Source organism: Salvelinus fontinalis, chromosome 2, assembly GCF_029448725.1.
Source record: "Salvelinus fontinalis isolate EN_2023a chromosome 2, ASM2944872v1, whole genome shotgun sequence".
NCBI classification, from domain to species: Eukaryota; Metazoa; Chordata; class Actinopteri; order Salmoniformes; family Salmonidae; genus Salvelinus; species Salvelinus fontinalis.
Window position 1 is genome coordinate 54,066,214 of NC_074666.1, and position 20,173 is coordinate 54,086,386.

Consider the following 20,173-nt stretch of genomic DNA (forward strand, 5'->3'; position numbering starts at 1 on the left):
AGGAACACAACCTGATAAGGTTTCATTGTTTGAAACACAATGCCCAAAATCTGACGATTCGTTTCATGCACATGATAAAAGTAGCCTAGCCCAAATAATAATACTTAATAGTATTTTACAATACATGTTGTAGGGACATTTTCAGTGGAGGCTCGACCATTTTGTATAACGGATCCCGTATGTTTGCCCCACTAACACAATGTTTTATTACGGACATGATGAAAAGATAGGCGGAGTCAGGGGCGTTCAAAACAGTCACTGCTGGGCTAGATGTTGTTTCTCTCTAATGTGCCGTCTTCATTTTTATCGTTTTTATGTAGTGTTTTTACATCCGTATAAGGCTGTATGAAATTAAGTATGTGTCTTTTATTTGGTTGTGTACTAGATTGCGAGGAGATCCTGTACTATTGTTACTGACAAATTCCATCTTGTTTGATTGAATAATCTTGCTTTGGTAAACATGGACGATTAAAACCTATGTACAAATGCGCCTGTTGTCGAAGAACATATCTGCATTTCGAAAGGTAAGAAGACTAATTGAAGAAATAAAGCATCGAAAGATATCACGGCAGCATCTGAGATGCAAAACAAAAGCAATTGACTTCAGGTGCAGCTGTTCACTATCCCGCCCATATGTCTTCTGATTTTATGCACAAGCAAAAGTGAATAACTTATGAATGTGAAAAATTGTTGCACACAGCATACGAAAATCAAAAAATGGCGTGCCTTAACAAAAATGTAACGCTTATTTCATGATTTCCTGCATAGTGAATCTATAAATGGAGCGCTGTATGCTTGTGTACACTGTTGAAAAATCCTTTCGATGCTTATGTACTATCCATTGCTGCAACCTGACTCAGGGGTAGACTTAACATATTACATGTAAATATATTGCCCTCCATTTAGAATGATATGATAGGTTTCGTATGTATTCATTTGTGGATGTCGTCCGTCATCCATTTCGTATTATATGTCACGAATTACGATTCGTATATTTTAGGAATTGCAATTGGTACAATATATTAAGAATTTGCAATATGTTTGATATTTTAGGAATTCCAATTTGTTGTGGCTAACATTAGCTAGGTGGTTCTTAGGAAGGATTACCTAACACGTTATTAAGTAGTTGCAAAAAAAATTGTAAGTAGTTGCTAAAGTTGTCCGTGATAAGATTCGAATACGCAACCTTTGAGTTACCAGACATTCGAGTTACACACCTACCCATCCATAACCAAAATCATTGTATTTTCATCTCATTGAAACTGGTGTACAACACCGAAAGTAAAAGACGCAAAAATGAAACTTAATAATGGGAAGCATAGAAATAGTACACATAGAACCGATCTACAGCCTAGACTTACGTTCGACTAGAATGACTATAAGTCACATTTCTATGTTAATTTTGTAGGGTCCCAGCTTTAAGTAACCTTCTGTTTTATGTAACCATTCCAAACCTAACATATACTAATGAGTGTCTATGTTAAGTCTAGTCTATGAGACTACCAGGCTGATTATGTTGACACCAGTGGTGGAAAAGGTACCCAATTGTCATACTTGAGTAAAAGTATATATACCTTAATAGAAAGTTACTCAAGTAAAAGTGAAAGTCACCCAGTAAAATACTTGAGTAAAAGTCCAAAAGAATTTGGTTTAAAATATACTTACATTTACTTGTGATACTTAATTTTGAAAATATACTTAAGTATCAAAAGTAAAAGTATAAATCATTTCATACTCCTTATATTAAGCAAAGCAAATTTCTGGATAGCCAGGGGCACACTCCAACGCTCACATTATTTACAAAAGATGCATTTGTGTTTAGTGAGTCTGCCAGAACATAGGCAGTAAGGATGACCACGTGTTCTCTTGATAAGTGTGTGAATTTCACCATTTTCCTGTCCTGCTATGAATTCAATATATAACTAGTACTTTTGGTTGTCAGGGAAAATGTTTGGAGTAAAAAGTACCATGTTCTCTTTAGGAATGTAGTGAAGTACAGATACCTCAAGAAAACGTATTAAGTAGTACTTTTAAAGTATTTTTACTTAAGTACTTTACTCCACTGGTTGACACATTCTGCTCAGAAATCAGCTGTTTAGAATTAGACTATCCAAATGAGACATTTCTAGCCTGGGGAAAGTGACATTAGATTAACCTTTTGTGAAGAAGAAAGGAGAACGTTGGACATTTCAGAAAATGTTTTGTTGCAGAGTATCTATGACTCTGACTTTCAATGTAACCTACGAAGTTGTGTTGAGCTGTTATGTGATGCATTTCATTCTCCCACTGTAACACTACATGGTGTGTCCTTCTTAGGTGGTAGAGAACCCTGGCCGGCACCAAGGTCACAATGAAGAACCCAGGAGTTGCAGAGAACCAACGGTTGGTGGCGTTATTGGAGGATGCACTGGGCAGGGAGATGCGCCTCTGGAAAGTGCCAGTCTTCAAGAACAGCTGCATTCAAGTATACCATCTTGACTGAGCCTAATGTTTGACACAGTCTGACACATTCACCACACACCCCTGCAAAGTTCTGACCTCTTGATTCTTTCCATTGCACACAGGGTACTGACATTACCCCTTTCCAACTGCAAGATGTGATCCTGTGGCTGGGTGAAATGTGCAGACTGTTCAACTTCTGTCAAGAAACATTTGCTCTTGGAGGCTGTGTTCTGAATAGACTTCTAGCAACAGTGAAGGTATGGAAATCTTCTGTTCTTGAAAATAATTCACAGCTCACATTCTGCTAAATTCTAGAGGTGCTAAATCACCTTCTGTTTCAGGCCCCGCCCAAATACCTGAAGTGCATCGCCTTCACCTCTCTGATTCTCTCAGCAAAAATCAATGAGGAGGATGAGGTGGGATTTTTATCTCTTGGAAGTTTAGCAAAACATAATTGAACATAGTGAACATAAGTTTATTCTTTCTTATAATCAAAATAAAACACAACGCTAGTTTAATACACTATGTTTATTAGCTCCCTCGCTGATGTCTGTTGAAACAGGTGATTGGATCAGTCAAGGGCCTTGTTGTGCAGAGCGGATGCAACTTTTCAACAGCGGAGATTCTTCGCATGGAGAGGATCATACTAGATAAGCTGAACTGGGACCTGTATACCGCAACGCCAATCGACTTCATTCACATTGTAAGTAGCAGTTAACACGTCCTCACTGCGTTGACAGGCTCAAACACAGTACAAAAGCACAGGGGAACACACACTTCATCTTGTCAAAGATGGCCAATGTTAACTTCTCCCCGATAGAGTATTGGTCCTAGAAATTGTGCATTGATTTGACTTGTGTCCACCTGTGATATGTCTCTGTCCACACCTGACACCATTGACAAGCGGTCATCTAAATCTTAGTGATTAAGTGCAATTTAGAGCATAGATCAAGCCAAGGCACTTATCTGATTTACCTCCAACAGTAAAGCAGAAAGTAGAACCCTGTTATTGAACAAGGGGAGAGGCTTTTAAGATATAATTTGTCCAACCCTAACCCACTTCCAAGTACAATCTTAACATAAATAAGAATTTGCCTAGTTAAAAAGGTTAAAGAAAATGTGATTAATTGGAATAGTACCGTGCTGTCATGTATGTATATTTAGTGTCATAAAAAAATGCCATGCTGTATAGATTGTTTATGGCACACTGGAGTTTGACATCTTGGAATGATCCATACTTTATACTACACACCACAAACTGGAAGTCAAATAAGTATCAAACACTAACTATTACCAGACATATTTCATCCTCAAGTCTAGTAGTAGACGGCCCTGCAATGTTACCATGCTAGACCACAACCATTGGCCAACATTCTTGAACAGAATCCTATTGGTGTGAAGTAAAACGTTTAGGGCAGTTTCATTGTTTCACACCAGAGCCAATGTGAAAATGTCCTCAAATTATAACATAAGATTGTTCTGAATACTGAAACATTTCAGAGATTGATGAATGTCTCACATGTTAGTTGTGTGTAGATTATAGTTTAATCCATAAGAACTATTCCATACTTTCCTAGCTCACAATAGGTTTATTACAAAAATACAAGTATTGTAGAAATCAAAAAAAAAGAAACATGTTACAAAAAAAATCTAGTTAAATAAAAATAAATTCTCTAATACTTTTCAAATAAACTTTCCAACAATTACATTCTCCTGAAAATGTACTTTGCATTCAGCAACCGAAATAGTGGTCATATCTCCATTGTCTTTCAAACAAGAATGGGTACTACAGGAATATTGTCACATACTTTCCACCGTAACACAGTTGTATGATTGAGCTGTGGATTCAAAGATGGGCTCTTTCAACATTTCCACTAGATCTGTTAAACGACAACCTGAAATTCTAACGTTTTTTTCCTTTGCTCAAACAACATGGCTGACTATTTGCAAAAGAGTGGAGACATGCAAATGCATTCACAATTTTGTGACAAAGAAGAAGAAAAAAGGTTTGGGCATTACAAATGTAGCCCCCCGTGTTGGTTTTACACTAACAGTCTTACAACTGGGAGACAGACTAGCACTGCACACAGCAAAGAGGGCATCACACCCCAGGCAAGGAAAGGGGGAGGGTGGGGGGGTTACTAAGAAGATAATGTAATATGGGAATGGCTGTTAAAGAGAAGATGTGGAAAGTTGTCCATGATCGATATGAATTGTGACGAATGAATGAATGAATGAAACAGTGGATATGTATTAATGATGGTCTCCATCTTCTGTATTTTGTGATTATTGCAGTTCCATGCCCTGTTGATCTCTGGCCATCCCCACCTTTCGTCTGTGGGTGCTCATTCTCAGAAGAGGCCTTGCCTCCAGGCGGCATTGTGGACTAGGCAGGTGCAGCACTGTATGGCCTGCCACCAGCTATCACAGTTCAAGGGCTCCACACTAGCCTTGGCCATCATTACCTTGGAGTTGGAGAGGCTCACCCCAGACTGGTTCTCAGTCTTCACCGATCTGCTGAAGAAAGCACAGGTAAGACACGCAACATCTCCCAATGGAGCTATCACCACCCCTCACACTGTTCAAAACACTTGGCTGTTTGCTGTCATGCTTTTGTGTTTGCAGTGTAATTATGCAACCAAGTTGGTGTTCATGTAAGTAAACATTAGCGAAGTGTGTTGGACCATATTACAAGTCAAACGTTGGCACACCTACTCATTCCAGGGTTTTTCTTTGATTGTAATATTCTCTACATTGTAGAATAATAGTGAAGACATCAAAACTATGAAATAACATATGGAATCATGTAGTAACCAAAAAAAAGTGTTAAACAAATCAAAATATATTTGAGATTCTTCAAAGTAGCCACCGTTTGCACACTCTTGGCATTCTCAAAACCAGCTTCATGAGGTAGTCACCTGGAATGCATTTCAATTAACAGGTGTGCTTTTGTTAAAAAGTTAATTTGTGAAATGTCTTTAATAGCACCACTATTATTATATTCTACAATGTAGAAAAATAGTAAAAATAAAGAAACCCTGAAATTAGTATGTGTCCAAACTTTTGACAGGCACTAGAAATCTTTCTTCAGTTCACAATAACACCTTTTTTCTCACTTTTCTTTTGTATTTGGTCTTTGTATTTGTACGTTCCTGGTTAGAAGAACATTGCCGTCCATAACATTTTTCTATATTTCAATCTTATTTTTTATTACAGTTGAGTTAAACAATGGAACCCACACAATCGACATCTATCATAAGGTGTTTTTATTTTTACTAAACCTGTTTGCCAAGTCTGAGGAAATCACTGTGTGTTTTTCTGCTCCAGATTCAGAGCACGGAGTTCATCCACTGCAAGGAGATGGTGGACGAATACCTCACCAGCCTGGAGTTCTCCCTACCAGCCAATGCAGTGTACATATTTGACAGCACCAAGATGACCAAGCTTCAGGATGAGGTGTCCTGGGAGCCTGCGGGCAAACCGGGTCTCGGGCAGACCAGGAGTGGAAAGGGGAGCCAGGGGGAGGGGGATACAGACAAGTTCTACGATGGTTTTAGGTGCCTATACAACGAGGGGTTGGCTCTGGAGGTCGTCGGGGACAGTGATACTAATATCCTCCATAAGGCCCACCAGAAGAATGTGTCCCCCTGCCCACCTCTCCACCCTGCTGTGAGCTAATATCCTGTTGGACTGAACCTGTCTGCATGTGTTGGGGATTGTTTTTATTTTGTTGAGGACCAAGAATACCTTATCAGGAACTTGGTATTGCTTCTTCCATGACCTATTCAGCACTTTGATATTTAGAGTAGCTTTTTATATACATATCATTTTATAATTATATTTTTTACTTTGTTGTACTAAAACATGTTTGTTCTGTTGACCTTTCAAACAAGTAAATCACTATAGCTACTTTTACAAAAATGCTTTGGTTACAAATGACAGTGCTGCAAAGACATGTCATTCTTTCATTTTAAAGCTAGTCACATCTCAATGTGTGGAACTGTTATAACGTGCCTCTTTACTTACCACATTGAACTGAAGTATTGTAGTGCTTTCAACTGTGAAATACATTTTTTTTTTATGTCAAGTTATAACGTAAATCATGTTCCGTCGTTGACGTTACACTGTTTTCCAAAGTGAAAAGTGATAATCTCTTTGGTTGTCCGAAAAGGCAGCTATGTTACTGTTATGTTATCTCCAGAATAAAAGCTATGACAAACATTCAATTTCATGACCACTATCTCTTCTTTATAACTGAAACAATAACAAGATCTATGAGTTTTCAATAAAGATGTATCCATCCCTAACTACCCATCATAACCTTAAAGTTTTATGTAGATACTTTGGAAAAAGAATGTATTCTATACACATTCTATTAAGACTGCTGTTTCAATTGTTCCTGGTAAATGGATGACAGCTCTCTGTTCTACTTCGGGTTGGTTCAAGACCACAATGTACAAGCCTTTTGTAAACCATGTGGTGGGGGAGAACACACACAGTAACTTCCTCTTTCACTCTTGTTTACTTCTTAATAGCAGAGGGTTATACTTTTTACTGTAGTGCTAAGATGGGCTCTCTCCATTTTGTTCTATTGGTCTACAACTTATATAATTAGTGTACAGATGAGAGATCTTAATTTAAATCACTCGTTGCAGATTATTTTTCTGATGCATCAGGAAATTCAAATGAGCCTTGTGATTGGCTAAAAATGAGCAGTTCTCCATTCGGAGGCAGTCAAAGTCCTTGGGATCATGGCTCGCTATCTTAGGGTGTTTTCACAAACACTACATGGCCAAAAGTATGTGGACAACTGCTTGTCAAACATATTCCAAAATCATGGGCATTAATATGGCATTGGTCCACCCTTTGCTGCTATAACAGCCTTGACTCTTCTGGGAAGGCTTTCCACTAAATGTTGGAACATTGCTGCAGGAACTTGCTTCCATTCAGCCACAAGAGCATTAGTGAGGTCGGGCACTGATGTTGGGCAGTTAGGACTGGCTCGCAGTTGGCATTCTAATTCCTCCCAAAGGTGTCCGACAGGGTTGAGGTCAGGGCTCTGTGGAGGCCAGTCAACTTCTTCCACACCGATCGACAAACCATTTCTGTTTGGACCTCGTATTGTGCACAGCGGGGGCATTGTCATGCTGGAACTGGAAAGGGCCTTCTCCAAACTGTTGCCACAAAGTTCAAATCAAATCAAATTTTATTGGTTGCATAAACGTTGAGCAGATGTTATTGCAGGTGTAACGAAATGCTTGTGTTCCTTGCTCCAACAGTGCAGTAATATAAAATCTAAAAAGTAAAAGAATGGAATTAAGAAATATAGAAATATTAAGAGGAGCAAGTAGTCCGTAGTAGAAATACAATACCAGTCAAAAGTTTGGACATACCAACTCATTCAAGAGTTATCCTTTATGTTGACTATTTTCTACAATGTAGAATAATAGTGAAGACATCAAAACTATGAAATAACACATATGGAATCATGCAGGAACAAAAAAAGTGTTAATCACTAATATATTTTATATTCTTCAAAGTAGCCACCCTTCACCTTGATGACAGTTTTGCACACTCTTGGCATTCTCTCAACCAGCTTCACGAGGAATGCTTTTCCAACAGTCTTGAAGGAGTTCACACAAACTACCAGTCAAAAGTTTTAGAACACCTACTCATTCAAGGGTTTGTTTTTATTTTCTACATTGTAGAATAATAGTGAAGACATCAAAACTATGAAATAACACATATGTAATCATGTAGTCACCAAAAAAGTGTTAAACAAATCACAAATATATTTTATATTTGAGATTCTTCTAAGTAGCCACCCTTTGACTTGATGACAGCTTTGCACACATGGCAATCTCTCAACCAGCTTCACCTGGAATGCTTTTCAAACAGTCTTGAAGGAGTTCCCACATTTGCTGAGCACTTGTTGGCTGCTTTTCCTTCACTCTGCGGTCCAACTCATCCCAAACCATCTCAATTTGGTTGAGGTCGGGGGATTGTAGAGGCCAGGTCAACTGATGCAGCACTCCATCACTCTCCTTCTTTGTAAAATAGCCCTTACACAACCTGGAGATGTGTAGGGACATTGTCCTGTTGAAAAACAAATGATAGTCCCACTAAGCCCATACCAGATGGGATGGCGTATCGCTTATAAATAAATCACAGACAGTGTCACCAGCAAAGCACCCCCGCACCTGAACACCTTCTCCTCCATGTTCTACGGTGGGAAATACACATGTGGAGGTCATCCGTTCACCCACACACGTCTCACAAAGACACGGCAGTTGGAACCAAAAATCTCAAATTTGGACTTCAGACCAAAGGAAAAATGTCCACTGGTCTAATGTCCATTGCTCGTGTTTCTTGGCCCAAGCAAGTCTCTTCTTATTATTGGTGTCCTTTAGTAGTAGTTCCTTTGCAGCAATTTGACCACGAAGGCCTGATTCACACAGTCTTCTCTGAACTGTTGATGTTGAGATATGTCTGTTACTTGAACTCTGTGAAGCATTTATTTGGGCTGCAATCTGAGGAGCAGTTAACTCAACTGAAATTATCCTCTGCAGCAGAGGTAACTCTGGGTCTTCCTTTCCTGTGGTGGTCCCCATGAAAGCCATTTTCATCATAGCGCTTGATGGTTTTTGTGACTGCACTTGAAGAAACATTCAAAGTTCTTGAAATGTTCCGCATTGACTGAACTTCATGTCTTAAAGTAATGATGGCTTGTTGTTTCTCTTTGCTTGTTTGAGCTGTTCTTGCCATAATATGGACTTATACCAAATAGGGCTATCTTCTGTATCCCACCCCTACCTTGTCACAACACAACTAATTTGCTCAAACACATTAAGGAAAGAAATCCCCCAAATTAACTTTTAACAAGGCACACCTGTTAACTGAAATGAAGCTGGTTGAGAGAATGCCAAGAGTGTGCATAGCTGTCATCAAGGCAAAGGGTGGCTACTTTGAAGAATGTCAAATGTATTTGGATTTATTTTATACTTTTTTGGTTACTACATGATTCCATATGTGTTACGTCATAGTCTGATGTCTTCACTATTATTCTGTTATGTAGAAAATAGTACATCTCCTCCACGTCTCCTGATGTACTGGCCTGTCTCCTGGTAGCGCCTCCATGCTCTGGACACTACGCTGACAGACACAGCAAACCTTCTTGCCACAGCTCGCATTGATGTGCCATCCTGGATGAGCTGCACTACCTGAGCCACTTGTGTGGGTTGTAGACTCCGTCTCATGCTACCACTAGAGTGAGAGCACCGCCAGCATTCAAAAGTGACCAAAACATCAGCCAGGAAGCATAGGAACTGAGAAGTGGTCTGTGGTCACCACTTGCAGAATCACTCCTTTATTGGGGGTGTCTTGCTAAATTGCCTATAATTTCCACCTTTTGTCTATTCCATTTGCACAACAGCATGTGAAATTTATTGTCAATCAGTGTTGCTTCCTAAGTGGACAGTTTGATTTCACAGAAGTGTGATTGACTTGGAGTTACATTGTGTTGTTTAAGTGTTCCCTTTATTTTTTTGAGCAGTGTATTTTTTGCCTTTTCCTAACCTGCTATGAAATGTATCCTCATCTTCCGAACATCTCCTTTCCACTGAGGGGTATTTTCTTTTCTTGAGAGAGCAAGAGTGAGAAATGCGTGGGAGGATGCTGAGCTGAACTGACCTGTTGATCCAGCTAACATTAGCTACCTACATGGTTGACACAGCTAGCTAGCTTAGACAGTTTATTTAGTGGCAACCTAATATGATAAGCTACTGCCACACACATCTGATTAATCTATTCAAGCTTTGTGCCAATGGCAAGGTGGCTAGTTGGCTAACTAACAGATCATATGAGCTAAAAACAGGAGATTCAACTTTGTCAGATTCTGGGTTTGCCAAAGCTAGCTAAGTAGCCATTTGATTTGTACTTGTCCTCAAAACACAATTAACAGTAGAATATCTTAGAAATATAATATTAAAAGGCCGAAGTGCAACTTACCTCTGATCACGTCTGGCTAAGAACCCAAGAACAAAAATATGAAGACACCTACTTCACTTCAATAGTCATACAGATTGAAAGGGGAACCAATAGCATCAATTCATGCAAATATTTTTGTAATCATGTTTGGTTGGGAGGTTTGTGTCTGTCAGCAATAATATAATAAATCTACACTGACAAAAAATCTAAACGCAACATGTAAAGTGCTGGTCCCATGTTTCATGAACTGAAATAAGATCCCAGAAATTTTCCATACACACAAAAATGCTTATTTCTCTCAGATTGTGCACAAATTGGTTTATATCCCTGTTAGTGATCGTTTTGTCCTTTGCCAAGATAATCCATCCACCTGACAGGTGAGGCGCATCATAAAGCTGAATAAACAGCATGATCATTACACAGGTGCGCCTTGCTGGGGACAATAAAAAGGCCACTAAAATGTGTTGTGTGACAACTGGACAATGCCACAGATGTCTCAAGTTGAGGGCGCGTGCAATTGGCATGCTGACTGCAGGAATGTCAGGCAGAGCTGTTGCCAGAGAATTGAATTATAATCTACCATAAGCCCCCCAAACGTTGTTTGAGAGAATTTTGCAGTACGTCCAACTGGCCTCAAAACCGCAGACCACGAGTAACCACGCCAGCTCAGGACCTCCACGCCCGGTTTCTTCACCGGAAAAAACATTTTTTTTTTTATTGGTGGGCTTGGCTCCCCTGCCCAGTCATGTGAAATCCATAGATTAGAGCCTAATGAATTTATTTCAATTGACTTATTTCCTTATGAACTGTAAGGCAGCAACATCTAAGAAATTGTTGAATGTTGGGTTTTCTATATTTTTTCAGTACATGTAACGAAAGGGATTTGGTCAATTGAAACTTAGTAAAGTCAGTTACTTCCTCCAGAGAGTAACTAGAAAAGTACTAGTTCCTCCAAAAGTATTAAGGGCATTAGTGGACCAGATTCAAACTCATGCACATGTGTGCCATTGTCAGCGGCTGTACCCACTGGTTCATGCAAGGAACTGAAATAACCATTCATTTATTTTGCCTATTGGTTGCCTTGAACATAGAATAAAACAAATGATCTAAAGGAAACAGATTTTCCCTAACGAAGAATACATTATCCCATGCAAATATTGTCCATTTATTATAATCCACATAAGAATTCACACGAGACGCACTGGTGCTTGCCTACGGAGCTGTGAGGGGAACTGCACCTCCGTACCTTCAGGCTCTGATCAGGCCCTACACCCAAACAAGGGTACTGCGTTCATCCACCTCTGGCCTGCTCGCCTCCCTACCTCTGAGGAAGTACAGTTCCCGCTCAGCCCAGTCAAAACTGTTCGCTGCTCTGGCACCCCAATGGTGGAACAAACTCCCTCACGACGCCAGGTCAGCGGAGTCAATCACCACCTTCCGGAGACACCTGAAACCCCACCTCTTTAAGGAATACCTAGGATAGGATAAAGTAATCCTTCTAACCCCCCCCCCCTTAAAAGAGTTAGATGCACTATTGTAAAGTGGTTGTTCCACTGGATATCATAAGGTGAATGCACCAATTTGTAAGTCGCTCTGGATAAGAGCGTCTGCTAAATGACTTAAATGTAAATGTAGCTTGCACGTAGCATACATAGGCTACTTGTACTGACACCCAGTGAATCTGCAGTCTAGATTATTGTGTAGACTACAAACACAGCTACCAGCTGACTCCTGGCGTCAATTCTGAATAGACATTCAAATCCTCACGCTGCAAGATTATTTTCCTCTTACGACGAAATGGATCATATTAAGATCCGACAACTGTACATTATAAACTGGTTAAACATAATTAGAGCAGTGAAAATACATGTTTTGTCATACGCATGGTATACGGTCTGACCCAGCTTTCTGGGCTCGAACCCCCAAGTTTATAAAATCAAATCATGGGATAGGGAGACATCCAATGCGATGGTTGCATTTATTTTCAATGAGAACGAGTACTTCTAGTCTTTCGACGTAAACATTTATATTGTGAGTCCAGGCCTCTATTAGTTGCTGCATTGTATATGGGCCGTGTAGACGGACACCACTCACATACTCACGTCAATGGCTTACGGTACATCACAATTAGACAACATACACTATTCTGTGCTTTATCATATACATTTTGCATATCTGCATTTGAATAAAGCCAAGTAAGCTCTAAAAATATTCACATACAGGTTTCTGGGTTAACATAAAACAGCACCAGAATTGATTTCATATTTTTTAATATTTAGTACTAGTATACTTGATGGTACCTACATATAACGGTTTGCAAAAATATAAATATACAGGTACTGTACTTAGTTACGTTATTGCTATGCATGATTAAGGTATGGCCTAGTTTGGCTCAGAATTCAGACCCCACTCTATGAGGTGTACGGCCATTGTCTTATGTCAGATAGCGTATCGAAACGTCTACACTGTCGGTTGAATGTCACGTAGGAGTGACGCCACCTGATGTAAGACAATGGTGTTTGGCTGGTGAGGAGTCGAGTCCACCTACACTACCAGTAAATGCTTATCCAATAACATTACATTAACTGACAATATGGGAGAACAAGGTAACAACACAAGTTAGTACCAAATAACAGTGAAGTTGAAAGTCCATGATTTGTTGTGCCTTCTGTTATAAATCAGTGATGGTGAGCAAAACACATCAGTCTCAAACTAGAAAAATAACAAAATGTATAAAAAACATGTTCCAAATTATAACATTAATGATCCTAAAGAAGGGAATGGCCACTGTCAGCAAGTTAGCTCTCTCGGTCTCCTGTCCCATCAGGGTCTTTGGTCCATGTGCACAATGTCATGAAGGAATGTCAAAAAACAAACGTTGACGTCACTATGATGATGGAAGACAAATCCACGGTCGGCTTGGCATACTGGGCCCATACATTAACTGAAAGAAAATGACAAAGAAAATGACCACAAATGACAAAATAAAGTGAATGGAGACACTGTGGGGTGAAATAATGCAAATCATATACATTCCACATTCTTTCAGAAAAATGTATGACTTTATGAAGATGAAGTATAATGAAGGTGAAAGAGAATAGACAGAAAAAAGAAAAAAAAATAAGGTCAGAAAATGTGTGGATTGTGCCTCAGAGAATCATTATAATGTCAGTACAGAATAATTAATGAATGAGTGATAATTCTCAGCTGTCAGGGGAGGGAGCCCTTCAACTCCATTTTGAAGACCACTCATGATAAATGCCAGTGTAAATGTAAAGTTCTAACAAAAAAACTGTCATAAAGAGATTGAAATTTACACAATAGTTACCGGGAGGAAAATGGGGGAGGGTCATGCTTTTCAATTTCAGTCAGAGGGAGGGTTTAATATGTTTGTTTTTTTTAAATTTAGTCCAGGGGAGGGTCATGTAATTTGTAAATCGATGAAATGTCACATGCTCAGGGTTTGAGAATTAGTTGCTTATTATAGTATCTCATGTGTGCCCGATGCTGCCCCTCATCCCTGATTCTCTGCTGGGTGCGCAATATCAAGTGCGCCTAGTGTGATCTCAATCAAATGATCCATGGCCTAGGCTATACAACAAGCATGCTGGAAGAAGCACAGGGCAAAGTTCTATTTTTAAGAAAATGTACTTCGAGTTTTTGCACTGCTGGGATGAGATAGATAGATATATATATATATATATATATAAAAACAACTATGCTACACTGCATTACACACTGCAATGGATAGGCGTTCCCATTCATGGTTTGATTGACATTCAGAGGGAGCGCTACAACTTTCTATAGCCGAGAAGCAGTGGTGTAGTGTTATTTTTTTTTTTAGGTGAGAGCAAAATAAATAATTCAAAGACAAATCATTTCTCCGATCAAAGTTTGTACCCACAGATTGAATATTTAAATGATAATGCCCGAGAAGCCGGTGTTTGGAGGATATATTAACACTGGTGTCGAGGGCCGGTGTTATCATATTATCCACTAGATGGAGACTGCAGAAGCTAAAAAAAGGTTCTGTGACTGCCTCACATAGAACCTGTCTCTCTCTCTATTTGGATACATCCATAACAAATGAGCTAATGATGCGCAATTTCACCTGGCATAGAAAATGTGCTCTCTCGCAGGACACCGTTGTTCAGAAGAGCTAACAACAACACAGTCACTTCATACAAGCTTGAAAGACTGCAAACTAGCTGCACTTAGTTTCGTTTGACCTGTTTTCTATTAACATTTCTTTGTATATATCCTTGAAAATGTATGCCGATTCATGATTTCGACTGGTTGAGAACAGCTGCCTGCCTGTCTGTCTCATCCCAACACGTTCATTACTATGGGACAGCTGAAGATCGAATTTCAATATTGAAACAAGGCTGCAAATGTCGGAAGACAGACAGCAAGGTTTATACAAATCTCCACTGTTAAACTAAATGTTAGTCTAAAAAAAATGAGAGATAATGTCTAGATGCTTTTTATAATGGAGATAACGTTTATAAATTGCCTGGCTGGGCTGACAAGACAGTGGATTGTCAGTCCGATGGAACAGAGTAAATAGGCATTTTAACATCGTAGATTCAGCCGGTGGTAACTTGTGGAATAGACACTGGCTGGAATGCGTAACCAATCAGCATTCTGGATTAAACCCACCCGTTGTATAAAATAATAAGTGATGAGTAGGTCTATCAGATGTAGGCGACATCTTGATGAGGGTTATTTTGAGCGCCCTTTGAACCGTGGTGCTGAATGGATAGCAGTGGTCACGTATCATTCTAAGTTCCACTGCGCAAGGGGGTCCGTGGAGTTTTATGAACATCAAGGCAGACACACAAAAAAATGTGGATCCTAGATCTTGTTGGTGTGATAAGGTTGGTGTGATAAGGTTGGTGTGATAAGGTTGGTGTGATAAGGTTGGTGTGATAAGGTTCGCGCGATGGACCAGTTTGTCTGCATATGCAGTAGTGGTGGTACTCGGATAGTAGGGCGAGTTCAAGTGTGTCATACAAGACTGTTGAGGACAGCCGTTTTAGAAACCCCTTGTAGAGATGTCTGTGGCTGTTCCTGTTATGTTGGACTTGTCCCGCTTAAAGTGGTCATGCCTCCGACCAACGGGCATCTGCACAATAGCAAAAATATATAATGAAATAATTAAAGCGGGTATACGGCCTCAGTGTTCATAGTAAACGCGCGACCAGAAATCTGCTCAGTGCCACATTTTTTTTGAGGGAACAGTTTTTTCAAGCGTTCAGGGAGGGTCGAGTAAAAATATTTTACTGAGCAAAGGACCATCCATTTTAATTTCAGAGAGTTAGAATTTTCTCCAGGTATCCCTCATAAATAACATACCTAATGTAGTGAGACTAACCACTCTGTCAGACTAACCACAAAATGGATGAACGGTTTCACTAATAACTGCCAACGCACATATCATCCACTAGATGGAGACTTTAGAAGCTAAAAAAAAGGTTTCTGTGACTGCCACACAGAGAACCTGTCTTTCTCCAACTAGGAGCTGCTAAGGTCAGGTATTTTCCATATGTCTGTCTGCTCATATTCATATAACTATTTCAGTGTACAATAAATACAACACCCTGGTATGGAATTTGGGGGGACGGAGGGGAAGGCCCCTCATGATCAGGGTATAAACTCTAAGTCAATCCACTGCTATCTGTGATCTCAATTCAATCCTTTGGGGGGAAAAAGGGAGGACAAAAGGACTTTGAAGCTAAACCTAGGGTAAGAGAAGATAAGGTTTGGGAGGAATAAAGGGAGAGTGAGTGGAAGAGGACAGGAACTTGCTTACTTTTTCTTGTCCTTCTTGAGTGGCTGGGCTAATGACAACGTCTCAGCTGCCACCTTCCTGCGGTTGAAGGCGTTCATTTCCTCCTCCAGTTCCCGCCTCTTCTCCTCCACCTTCCTCTTCTCCTCCTGGTGCATATGCTTCAGCTGCTCAAATTTGTTGTGCAACTGATTGTGGCAGATAGAGAAGACGTCAGGCCAAGAGATAAAACTTGATTATCTACAATCCAAATATATATCAAAAGGTCAGCACAGGTATAAATATGCAATGTTACAATGTCAACATTCAGTACCAGTCAAACGTTTGGACGCACCTACTCATTCAAGTGTTTTTCTTTATTTTTACTATTGTATAATAATAGTGTAGAAACCACAACTATGAAATAACACATATGGAATCATGTATTAACCAAAAAAGTGTTAAACAAATCAAAATATATTTTACATTTGAGATTCTTCAAAGTAGCCACCCTTTGCCTTGACAGATTTGCATACTCTTGGCATTCTCTCACCCAGCTTCATGAGGTAGTCACCTGGAATGCATTTCAATTAACATGTGTGCCTTGTTAAAAGTTAATTTGTGGAATTTCTTTCCTTAATGCGTTTGAGCCAATCAGTTGTGTTGTGACAAGGTAGGGGGATATACAGAAGATAGCCCTATTTGGTAAAAGACCAAGTCCATATTACGGCAAGAACAGCTCAAATAAGCAAAGAGAAATGACAGTCCATCATAACTTTAAGACATGAAGGTCTGTCAATCCAGGAATATTTCAAGAACTTTGATGAAGTTTCTTCAAGTGCAGTTGCTAAAACCTTCGAGCGCTATGATAAAACTGGCTCTCATGAGGACCGCCACAGGAAAAGAAGACCCAGAGTTACCTCTGCTGCAGAGGATAAGTTCAGTAGAGCTATCAGCCTCATAAATTGCAGCCCAAATAAATGCTTCAAATAGTTCAAGTAACAGACACATCTCAACATCAACTGTTCAGAGGAGACTGCGTGAATCAGGCCTTCATTGTCTAACCACTACTAAAAGACACCAATAAAAATAGACTCTCTTGGGCCATGAAACACGAGCAATGGACATTAGACCGGTGGAAATCTGTCAAATCTGTCTATTTGACCAAAAAGGAGAGTGATTGTGCTGCATCAGATGACCTGGCCTCCAATCACCCGACTTCAACCCAATTGAGATGGTTTGGGATGAGTTGGACTGCAGAGTGAAGGAAAAGCAGCCAACAAGTGCTCAGCGTATGTGGGAACTCCTTCAAGACTGTTGGAAAACCAAAACCTGGTTGAGAGAATGCCAAGAGTTTTCAAAGCTGTCATCCAGGCAAAGGGTAGCTACTTTGAAGAATCTAAAATTAAATAACACTTTATTGGTTACTACATATTTCCATGTGTTATTTCATAGTTGTGATGTCTTCAATAAATTAAGAAAAACACTTGAAGGAGTAGGTGTCCAAACTTGACAGGTACTGTATGTGCAACAACTGAATCCTCCATAAGACCGCAAACTAATTTCCTTGACCCTCCACCTTCCTCCTCTTTCCCAGCCAGCAGCCACACCCTCACCTCTCTCTCCTTCTCTTTCAGCTCTGCCTCCGTCTCCTTCACTTTGTTGACAAACATCTGTCTCATCTCCTCCTCCTTCTTCTGCAGGTCTCCCATGAACTCTTTCCTCTTGGCTTCGTAGGTCTCCTGGAGGCTGTGGACAGGACAAACAAAAAAGTGGCTTACTACATATCAGACTAACTACAGCTTGGACTAACTCACAAAGGAATTACAGTTTTTAAAATCACTCACAGAGCATCTTTACATGCTGAACTCTGGGATTCATTGGTCTGCTTTCTTATAACATACGACTAAACTATTCATGTCAGTGATCATGTGTTCTGTGATCAGCCTTGCTGCCTCACCTGAACGGCTGACAGTCAGGGTCTGTATCTTTGAATCCCATCTCCTCCAGTTTGCAGCGGCGGTAGAGCTCGTAGTGGCGGGCGTGAGTCTGCTCCCTCAGATCCTCCATGTTCACCCTGATCAGCATCTCACGCAGCTTCACAAAGTCACAGTGACTCTCGTTCTCCACTGGGACGGGACAGCACAGAGACGATGCAATGTCAACGAGACTATGTTACTAACATCTGAGGCCACAGGCACCACCCCTCAACCACGGTCAATGAATCTACATGAATGATATACAAGTTCAATGGGTCCACGTTGTGGGGCTCCTGCAATCGATTAATGATAAACTAGGTGCTGTAAGATAACTCTTCTCTCAGAGTAGGAGTAGCATCACATCAACTGAGGAAAGCACAGTACGATTGAGGGGAAAACTTGGGGATATTTGGCAAAAGAGTAGTGTACATTAATTAGAAGGGAAAAAAAGAACAAAGTTCAGAGGTTATGGTCCACTAACTCTCAGAGTCAAAGAGTTCTCAGGCATCCAATCGTGTGAGGACTGGAGCAGGAAGCCTTTCCTGCTTTTCACACTGACATAAGTGGGGGAGGATTTGCCCAGAGGAAGGTCATGGACTCCATGGCTACAGTGGGTATACTGCAGGATATAGTGGAAATAAATACTGTATCAACCCCAGCTGTGAGCGCTGTGCTGGATGTAAGGATGTGGTAAAAAAAAAAAAAAAAGCCAATTAGCACAGCGTTTAGTGTGGAACATGATCGCTTTCGACATGAAAGTCACTACACCTTCAGTATACAGAGAACGTGAAAATACTATGAGAGAAATGATAAATGACCTCCACTTTGAAGTCTTTGGAGACGAGAAATGTGGAAGAAAATGGCTGACATCTGGCATCTAACAACCTCTCTGGTAAACTCTCCCCGCTGAGATCCGGGGTGCAATTTGCTGACACCGGGACATCCAGAGTTGCCAGGGCAGGGGAGAATCACATTACACACTCTGCACAGAAATAGTTGGGAGGGAAGAAATACCAGCGGTCTCCCATCTGTCATAGTTGTCTGGGGTTCAGAGATAACAAGAGAGATATCCTGAGGTGAGATTAAAAAAAGCACTCAAAATATTTTTTCCCCCCCCACAAGACTTCGTGTTTCTCATTTATCATAGCCCATACATGACATAGGAAAACTGTTTTGATTGAGACAGTTGCTGCTACAAGCGAGGGAGATTCAATCAAGTGAGCACAATATGATTCACTTAATCCAGTTTCACAAACAATTTCAAAAGTTGTTTTTTTTATGACCCATTCACTGAAAGATAAGACTCTCAGGAACACGTATGTGCGTCTTCGGTTTCCCTCTACAATGCTCACAAGCCGCGCAGGACTCATTAGAACAGAGTGGACAAGACCAGGCACCAAATCAGACGAGGGGAAAAAAGAACATCAACGATGATCTTCTGACCTTCCCGATACCTTTCTGATGTATTTCAGTCACTTCAAACCGTACTTCCTTCAGATTGAAATGCTTTCAAAAGTACTGTCAGACTGATTGGTAATAGGCCATCATAAACCCAATTTAAAAAAAAAAACTGGCAGTTGCTTACATCACTTTTTTATTTTTTATAAACACATGTGGGGTCACACATTTTTGTATATCAAAAAATGGGGTCACTGGCCCAAAAAGTTTGGGAACCCCTGACTTAATCATTTTCTATCTAGCCTATTATTTACCACCCCATTGACTGATGGAAATCCTCTCCTACACTCTAACCTATGAGGCAGGCTTTATAAATAAACCTAGACCACAGTCCTTGAAGGATTGTGGAATGGAAACAACAGGCACAGGATAATGGAGAGAGCGTTCTGAATCAAACTCCCAGCTGGGTTCAAATATTCTCACAACGGTGCTCAGTGACGAGATCAAATTACAGCGTTTAGCCATCCCGGTCGACCACAGCTAAACGTCTGCAAAAACAGCAAACAATGTAGCAGTGTCCCTGTAGTAATACTCCCAATAG

The 20,173-nt window shown here is 40.2% G+C and overlaps 1 protein-coding gene across 4 annotated transcripts in view; it reads right to left on the reverse strand.

Annotated features, from left to right (window-relative positions):
* Positions 1 to 2,955: 2,955 nt before the first annotated feature.
* Positions 2,956 to 20,173, reverse strand: part of LOC129821139 (septin-8-A-like) — a 38,640-nt gene continuing 21,422 nt past the window's right edge. Inside the window, exons 7-10 of one of the 4 annotated variants that reach the window (XM_055878479.1) lie at positions 18,156 to 18,324; positions 17,812 to 17,944; positions 16,241 to 16,404; positions 2,956 to 4,959 (exon numbers count right to left, since the gene is read on the reverse strand). In XM_055878479.1, coding sequence (XP_055734454.1) covers positions 4,794 to 4,959; positions 16,241 to 16,404; positions 17,812 to 17,944; positions 18,156 to 18,324 — 632 coding nt within the window. In that variant the 3' untranslated portion in view covers positions 2,956 to 4,793. The other 3 variants (XM_055878485.1, XM_055878502.1, XM_055878494.1) reach the window with 3 other exon arrangements.